The sequence below is a fragment of the Eurypyga helias genome, unplaced genomic scaffold (assembly GCF_000690775.1).
Source record: "Eurypyga helias isolate BGI_N326 unplaced genomic scaffold, ASM69077v1 scaffold46473, whole genome shotgun sequence".
Lineage (NCBI taxonomy): Eukaryota > Metazoa > Chordata > Aves > Eurypygiformes > Eurypygidae > Eurypyga > Eurypyga helias.
In genome coordinates this window covers 1-8,941 of record NW_010243928.1, presented here as the reverse complement: position 1 = coordinate 8,941, position 8,941 = coordinate 1, and the positions used below count along the sequence as shown (strand labels likewise).

Genomic DNA, 8,941 nt, shown 5'->3' with positions numbered 1-8,941 from the left:
CCCCCCCCCCCCCATACTGGGAGTTTAGAAAGTACATATTAGAATGTTGGGGGTTTTTCTGACTTCAGTATTGTGGAGAGGTAATGTTTTAAAGTGAAAAATACGGGTTCAAGCTCGTAGACTGTATTCACTGTTGAAGTGAAGAAGGGAATGGGAGACACAGGAAGCTTAGGTAACGTGATGTAGACAATGCTAAATAAATATGATTTTAGGGCAGTTCTTACCTTCTTGAACACCACATTTTTAGCATTTTAGAATATAAATAAGTGTGTATTTATAGTATAAGGGACTTAGTGATACTTGAAAGCAAAGCATGCAGGTATTTGTTTCAGTAGCACATTTTGTATGTTTAAGTATGTTAACGCTATGTTCTAGTTCCCGGATAAACGTAATATGAATAATTGAAGCTGAACAATGTGGCAGAAAGGAAATATAAGCTAGATAAATAACTGAATTGCTGTCCCATTGTGTTGTAGCCTTCTGTTTCACCTTTCTCATAATATGAAGAAATGTCATTGCCTATCTAGAACATTACCCTCTTCTGAAAACCGCATCTGAGCAGGTCTTTCTTTTTTCCTTCACAACCAGTAGCAGAAACTTGAATTATACTTAGAAAATTGTTTCCTTTTTTATATGAAAGTCCTTCTTTTTCTGGAATTGGCTTTGAATGATGCCATAAATGTTGTTTGGTTGGACTTTGTCACAGATTTAATAATAATTTTGGATATTTAGAGAATTCTCTGAGGCTGGTTAAGATGAGTGGTATTTTGGGGATCCTTTGAGGCTTGTACGTACTAGCTTTCCTTTAAACTTACCAATGTCTTCTGGCCAGATGAATTTGCTCAGCTCATTTATATTTTACATTATTGTGTACCTGTGTGGTTTAGCTGCGTTTTTTGCATGCCACCTGGATACACTTTACCGTTGTTTTTTGTGCTGCTAGATGTGTCCTCAGTGAGAGGAGGACAAGGTGATGAAACGGCAAGAAATTGCTGGTAGTTTCTTGAATTAAAATGAAGCTGAGGTTCCTTGCAAGCTTTATTGCAAAAGGCTTTTTTCAGTTGTTCAGGCCTATGTTTATGTCCAGTTGTGTGTGTCTAGTTCCAGGTGTAAAAGTGATAGGATTTTTGAGGAGTTTCTCTGTATCTTAGTGTGCTATGCCAGTGTGACTATTCTTGATGCTTCTTGACCAGCCTGCCAGCTTATTGTATTGTTTAGTGTCTTAAGTCCTGCAAACTGCCTGCATGCTTCAGTAACATGCTGATGTTTTAATTTTTAAGTGTTTGAAGATGCAGATCTGAACCTCGTCATCCCGTCTGCACTGTTTGCCGCTGTGGGAACAGCAGGTCAGAGGTGCACAACTGCCAGAAGGCTGGTGAGTAAGTGTGTATTGTCTGTATTTGGGTAGCTCTGCCTTTCATCTGAATTCCCAACTAGCTCAGAAAATGCCTAACAAGTCCTAATATTTTGGAGAGCAACAAATAGGCTTTGAAACGCATTTTTACTTTGTTAAAAATTAGTATGATGGAAAAATAAGATGGTAGTTTGTCATTCCACTATAATTCTGGCTCTAAAAAGTTTCTTTTTATGTGTTTCTAAATGTACCTGGTGCTGAAGCTCAGGAAAATAAAACTTCATGTATTTCTGTCTGTTTTCACTGCCAGAGCTGCTTTGCCTGTGCCTGCTACAAATTTTGGTCCAGGGTTTAGATTTCGCCAAAGCAAGAGTGTGTGTGTTGCTTACCTTATTATTGATTTTTCACCAGTCCTTTTCAACAAGTTTAAAGGTGTTACAATGTCAGCCTGTGTTTGTACAGTGTTTTCAGAATAGGGGTTGATCGGGTAAATACCCGTCAAAATTGATGCAGGTTAACTTTCGGTGTATAGGAGGGGCAACGATTCCTTAGAGTTTAAGTTTGAGCAGCTCTACCTCCACGCTTCTTTCAGCCCTTTTCAAAGTGCAGTAGTGCTTCAGGAGTAGTTACTTAGGCTGAGCTGTCTTAAAATGTTCTTACCGTGTGTTGTTTAGTTCCTCCATGAAAGCGTCCACGATGAGGTGGTGACAAAGCTTGCGAAGGCCTATGCCCAGGTCCGCATCGGTGATCCGTGGGATTGTAAGTAGCTATTACCAAATCCTGGTCTTAGGAGACGAGTTTCCATTTGTTTCTTTTTGTTAAAATTCCAAAGAGTTTATAGATCAAAACTGTCTAATTTTAGAAGCTTACCAGGGAGTGGGGATGGCTGGTTTCATTTAGAATACAAACTCTGAAAGGGAGATGAAGAATCCAGCTAATACTGCTTATCTGGGACAGATTAAATGATTGCTTCCAAAATGTCATGATAAGAATATTGGCAAATGTAAACACTTTTGCTGAAAGTGCATCTTTGGATCTTTTGTTTTTAGCTGACACTCTGTATGGGCCTCTTCATACCAAAGAAGCAGTGAAAATGTTCCTCGATGCAGTAGAACAAGCAAAACAACAGGGTGGCTCTGTGGTCTGTGGTGGAAAGGTGACTTACTTGTATCCTCCCTGCAATGTTTAGTGCTCTAGGAAAATACCAGTAACGTGGTTTAGGCCAAGATTGTACCTCATTTTGTCCTGTCACTTGCTACAGGACGTTGTTAGTCAGAATGTTTGAATTGCAATCCTGTCTTAAGGGTAAAGATGGGCCTACATGGAAGCTACAGTCTTCTCCCAGAAGAGCTAAGAGCTCTGGCTGTTCCTTGTACCACTCCCTAGATGCAGGTGATGGTGAAAATACAAGCAGCAATGTAAATAGAGAGTGTCAAACCTGTTAGAAGGAAAAATTGCTGTTCTGTTCCTGGATTCACGATACCAAATTTCAGGAAATACTCAAGATTCAAGACAGCCACTTGCACATCTTCATCAGCGTGGGATGTTTAATTCTCATGGACTTAACGTTCTGGGAATTCTGGTCTTTCACTGGCACCTTCTTTATTCCTAATACCTTTAAAGTTGTAATCAGCTTACAGGTAGTAGACAGGAAGTGTTGTGTGTGAGTTAGACTTTGAGATTTGATGACCTTCTTAGTAGGCTAAGTTATCCTTATCTATTTAAAATACTTAAATTAGTAAAACTTAAGTTACCTGCTCAGATTAACTGACCTTCTATTTCTGATAGCTAGGCACAGCTATAGTGATCAGACCATGAAGGATTCCCTTCCTACACTAGTGCTAAGCAGGATGATGGTTTGAACTTACTGACTTGTGTCTTTTTATGTGTTTTGAAGGTTATAAATCGCCCTGGAAACTATGTTGAACCAACAATTGTGACTGGCCTTCCCCATGATGCACCCATTGTCCACACTGAGACGTTTGCCCCCATACTGTATGTGCTGAAATTTAAGGTAAAATAATAATGGGGTCTGAATCAGGTGTCAGGGATGCTAATAGGGGAGTCGGGGGAAATTTCAGATGTATGTCATATTCCTGTGATTATCCCGGCACTTCAAGAAGGGGTGACTGTTGCTGGGCACTGTGGGACATCAGTGTAACAGCTGACCTCATGGTGTAGCTGCATTTATGCATTTTCTGTAAAGACCAATGGAGTCAAGGTGAGAGTCTGTACAGGAATAGGTTTTTGTCATTCATGTCAACCTGCTCAAAAGCAGGTTGTGTGTTTTGGGCTGTGGTGGACGTATCCTATCCTTGACTTGGTGCAGGTGTGTTTGCCAAGTGGCATTCACTGTATTTACATTTTGGCTGTGGTATCATAGAATGGTTAGGGTTGGAAGGGACCTTAAAGCCCATCTAGTTACAAGCCCCCTGCCATGGACAGGGACACCTTCCACTAGACCAGGTTGCTCCAAGCCTCATCCAGCCTGGCCTTGAACACTGCCAGGGATGGGGCATCCACAGCTTCTCTGGGCAACCTGTGCCAGTGCCTCTCCACCCTGGGAAGAATTTCTTCCTGATATCTAATCTAAACCTCCCCACTTTCAATTTAAACCCGTTATCCCTTGTCCTGTCACTACAGGCCCTTGTAAAAAGTCCCCCCCAGCTTCCTTGTAGCCCCTTCAGGCACTGGAAGGGGCTATAAGGTCTCCCCGGAGCCTTCTCTTCTCCAGGCTGAACAAGCCCAACTCCCTCAGCCTGTCCCCATAGCAGAGGGGCTCCAGCCCACTGAGCATCTTCGTGGCCTCCTCTGTTGGGGTTTTTTTCTCACAGTGCTTCTTTGTAACTACTTTGCTTTGAATGGTCATGGTTTAACCATTGACACATGCTCCTTCTAGGAGGAAGAGGAGGTTTTTGCCTGGAATAATGAAGTGAAGCAAGGTCTTTCCAGCAGTATCTTTACCAAGGACTTGGGGAGGATTTTCCGCTGGCTTGGGTAAATTATTTTTATACCTCCCTGAACCATCAGATGACAGTCTTTCATGTCTTCTGTAAACCTATGCACAATGCTAGTTGAGCATTTTACAGCCCTCATTTTAGGGAAGGAGCCTTTCCTGATCCTGAGCAGTAATTGTGCCATATCTTGTTTGTAGGCCAAGGGGATCTGACTGCGGTATTGTGAATGTCAACATCCCAACCAGCGGGGCTGAGATTGGAGGTGCTTTTGGTATGTTCTCCTTTTTTCTTTATCCGTTAGATGATGAAATCCTCTAGCATTGGATCTAAAGATTTGGTATATTCCCCAGGCTTAATTTTTTTATTTTTTTATTTTTTTATTTTTTTTTTTTTAGACAGGGACATTTTTTCTTTTTCTAATGATTCTGGAAGCATTGCCACTGTAAATCTAGTGTAATTTAGGTCTCCTCATCTTATTTTTCAAGGTTTTAATCAGTCTATTTAAATGACTAAATCTGAATAATTCAGTGAAGTTAATTTTGAATTATGCTGCTTTAGCAGGAAAGAAATTGACTAGAGGTAGCTTGATTTCAGCTTGTAAAAATGTCTGTATTTGGTTTTTAAATATTCCATGTATCGTTTCCCACCCATCAACAGAATGTAACTCAGAAGTATGTTCTGAGTGTGTTTAGAGATGTGTCTGAGTAGAAAACTGTTTGAAACAGTTTTAATTAAGAGAGCCTTGAGCACTTTGGGTGTGTATGCTTACATGTGTATATAAAAATCACAGCATAAAGTACTTTTGTGAGCAAGTCTTCCAACACATTTTTTGCCTTGATTTCCCTTTTCTGTATATACTGAAGGAATTGGGGGGAGGGAAGAAGAAATACTCAGCCTCTCAGTACAGGAACCAGCACACTGTTGTACATGTTAAAGCAAAGTATCTTTAAAACAAGGTCCTCTGGTGCCAGCAGGATGAGACTTTCAACCCCAGGCAGATGTTTTTCGGGTCAGGCGTGAGGAGAGAGCTAGCTAGGCGCGTTGCATGTGGTGGTGGTCTGGTAATTTATTTCAGATGTACAGCAAAGGAATAGTTTTCCCCCATGAGTTTTATGAAAAGTCTTACCTCCTGGAGTTAGTCCAGGTTCCCATGCTCCGAAAAAAAATCAGGTTTTCATTTGTAACCTTTTTTCTGCAGGTGGTGAAAAGCACACTGGTGGGGGAAGAGAATCTGGAAGTGATTCATGGAAACTTTATATGAGACGGTCTACTTGGTAATACAGACTTTTAAAATTCCAGATAAATGTAAATTACAGATAAATTTGCAAAAGCTCAGAACTTATAAATCCTTGGCTGCAGGAGCTTACCTTTGCTAAATGTGGGATGACCACGTATGAGCGTGATAGCCTTTTCTTCATGCAGGTATTTACGCCTGCGTTCCTACTAGATGGTGATTTGAAGGGACTAGTTAAAGATCTTTCTTTGCTCACTCTTCCTCAAAAGGGAAAAAGAAACTGTGTTTTTCCCCCTTCTTGCCTGATTCTTAAGCTCAGCTAAAAATTCAACTAATGAAACCTGTCAGGAAATAGCCAGTGGCAACCAGAGTGAGGGGGCTGCTCTTGCCAGTGTTGGGGATCTGTCCGTCAGCCTCCTGACTGCCTTCGCGGTTGACATTCCCACTCTCTGCTGGCCTCCCTAGCTGTTACCTCTGCCAACGCTGGTTTCCACGCAAAGGCCTAGGAATGTGGGAAATCCCACCTTGATTTTCCCGCATGGATATTTTCCTAGTAAGAGACTTGAACAGAGAACGATACTTTACTTTCCCTTTGATCTACCAAGGAAGAGATGGTGGGGATTGTGGTCTTTCCCGGTACATAGTTACTATGGAAAACCAGAGTGAAGTTAGTTCCTGACTTTAAACAGGCAAGCTGCTTACAGAAGTCTTTTGTACACATACCACAGAAATCTGAGGCCTTGTTCATGGGCACTGGGCTGCATAATCTGTTTCAGGGGTCAGTTCTGGTCTCTAAAAACTTGTTTCTCTTCCAGTACAATCAACTACAGCAAGGATTTACCTTTGGCTCAAGGAATCAAGTTTCAGTAACAGCCTTATGAACCGCTGTGCCGTGAACTCTCCTAGCATTTCAGAACCAGGCACCTTCTAAGCCTCGTGGTGAAGAAAATTAATGATCTGAAACTTACCTGCAGCAAAGATACTAATTCTGTCTAAAAATCAGCTCCTCTAAAATTGCTTCACTTTCGCTGTATGAAATGACTGCTTCAGTCTCCGGATGAGAAGCGTGTGGTCTTTGGGAAGAAGGGAAGGTGACCGAAACTAACAGACTTGGATTCAGGTGGGCTGGATGATCTGTATCCTTATTGCTATATTCCAGCATCAACACGGTCTGTATCTCCTGCCCCCCCGCCGTTTGTGATATTCCCAGCTAGCAGGCCAATGCTTCCAACCGTGTGCTGATTTTCCTACAGATATCTGGTGCTGGGGGGAGGTGGGGGCAGTACAGGGCTATTTTTCAATGCATAAATAAAAGTACATTTTGTGAGATACCTTGAGCTTCCAGGTTTTCTGGTTCATAGATGTGGAGCAGGAAAGTTCAGCTGACTGTCTGTTTTCATACACTGAGCTGCCAGCTGGGGGAAGTGTCACTGAGGGCAAAGAATGGGTTTAGCTTTCCTGCCTCGCCGTCAGAAAGGAGGTCTTCACCCTGTGTGTTGGGAGGTAAGGGATGAAGCCAAGGGCTACTGCAGTCTCTTGGAACCTCCTCTTAACACGAGGAGGAGTCAGAGCCAATTCAGGTTGTCACAGCCCTTGTGACACCCTGGAAACAAACCAGTTGAAGAACTGGAGATGCGGTCCGGAGGGAATACTCTTCCAGAAGGAATTTGCCGGGAAAGGGCAAGTTGTTGGTGTGTTTCACCTTAGGTTGGGGTTTCTCATGGCCACTGAAGACTTACAGCCATCAGCAGCTACTTCAGGAGCCTTGCTCAGAATCCAGGATGAGAAAAGTCACAGTGCTCATGACCCAATTTTAGCTTTCCACAGTGTAACTCCCGAGGTTTATAATGCACCGTTTTTGGAGATTTCCTTTCAATCTTACGTACCAAATTTCCACAATCTGAACATGGCAGAGCTATTCGATTTGGGCTCATGTCAGAGGACTCTGATTCCACTTTTGATCTGATGCAAAGATGCTGGAATAGCGATGTCACCCGGATTGTGTTAAAGGTCCAACACACCACCATGCTAATGTTAATTAAATGTTAATATCTCATGTTAGAATACACGGAGCTTTGAATTCCACACCTGTATTACAGAAGGCATTTTGGGTGTCACTTTCTGCAGAACAAACAGTTGGCAGCTGAGGTTTTTTTCTACTGAAGTTGAAAGTTTCTTCCCACCGTTTCTCTCTCAGCCAGGTGAACTCCCTCCTGAAGTTACTTGTGCTCGGCCATTTAACAGGAAACAGATTTCATGGAAGGATGTTGTGTATGTGTTCACAGAAAGAGCTGAATTCCCCTAAGAAAGATAAATCATCAGCAGAGACAGGGGCAAAGAAACAAGCAGACTTCCAAATGGAATTATTCTGAAAATAGCACAGGTTAGAGAAACTTACTCTGTAACGCTGTTCTGCAGCCACGGAGGATCCTGGGGGAGCAAAGACCTGCCCGCAGCCCAGGGCGGACCCCACGCCAGAGCAGGGGAATGTCCCCAAAAAGCCTGTGACCCGGTGGAAGCCCATGCCGGAGCAGGCGGTTCTTGAAGGACGGCACCCCATGGGAGGGACCCACCCTGGAGCAGTTCATGAAGAACAGCATCCCGTGGGAAAGACTCGGGTTGGAGAAGTTGGTGGAGGACTGTGTCCCATGGGAGGGACCTCCACGCAGGAGCAGGGGGTGGCAGAATGTGAGGCGCCCTCCCCGCAAAGAAGAAGCGACGGCAGAGACAACGTGTGATGGAATGACCCCAACCCCCATTCCCCATCCCCCTGCGCTGTTGGGGGGGAGGAAATAGGGAAATGGGGAGCAAAGCTGAGCCTGGGAGAAGGGAAAGATCTGTTTTTATTTGTCATTATACTACTCTGATTTGATTGGTAACTAATCAAATTGATTTTTCTCCCTCAAGTCAAGTCTGCTTTGCCCTTGACCATGATGGGTGAGTGATCCCTCCCTGTCCTTGCCTCTGGACACAAACTCCTCCCCATCCCACTGGGATGAGGAATGAGTGAGGGGATATGTGATGTTTTGCTGACAGATGGGTCTAAACCATGATGCATTACTAGTTTTTGGATAGGTTCATTATGTCACATCTGTTGTTCTAGAATATAAAGGCCTTTTTACTCTTTGGATAAAATAATTCTAGAAGTCCACTGATTTAATTTACAGGAATAAGGTTAACTCTGCTGTCTGGCCTTAGATGGTAGAATCATTTGGGTTGGAGAAGACCTGTAAGATCATTGAGTCCAACCATTAACCTGACACTGCCTCCTCCACCACTAAGCAATGTCCCTAAGCACCTCATCCACACAGATCTTAAATCCCTCCAGGGATGGTGACTTCACCACTTCCCTGGGCAGCCTGTTCCAGTGCCTGACAGCCCTTTTGGTGCAGACAT

At 43.2% G+C, this 8,941-nt stretch overlaps 1 protein-coding gene across 1 annotated transcript in view; it reads left to right on the top strand.

Moving 5' to 3' along the window:
• ALDH7A1 (aldehyde dehydrogenase 7 family, member A1) overlaps positions 1 to 6,681 on the top strand; it is a gene marked incomplete at its 5' end in the record, with an annotated part of 11,702 nt that extends 5,021 nt beyond the window's left edge. The window contains 8 exons of the mRNA XM_010149578.1: positions 1,281 to 1,375; positions 2,029 to 2,113; positions 2,404 to 2,510; positions 3,252 to 3,368; positions 4,254 to 4,351; positions 4,509 to 4,582; positions 5,510 to 5,585; positions 6,361 to 6,681. Of these exons, the coding sequence (XP_010147880.1) occupies positions 1,281 to 1,375; positions 2,029 to 2,113; positions 2,404 to 2,510; positions 3,252 to 3,368; positions 4,254 to 4,351; positions 4,509 to 4,582; positions 5,510 to 5,585; positions 6,361 to 6,415 (707 nt within the window). The remainder of the gene's footprint in view (positions 1 to 1,280; positions 1,376 to 2,028; positions 2,114 to 2,403; positions 2,511 to 3,251; positions 3,369 to 4,253; positions 4,352 to 4,508; positions 4,583 to 5,509; positions 5,586 to 6,360) is intronic.
• Positions 6,682 to 8,941: the final 2,260 nt, after the last annotated feature.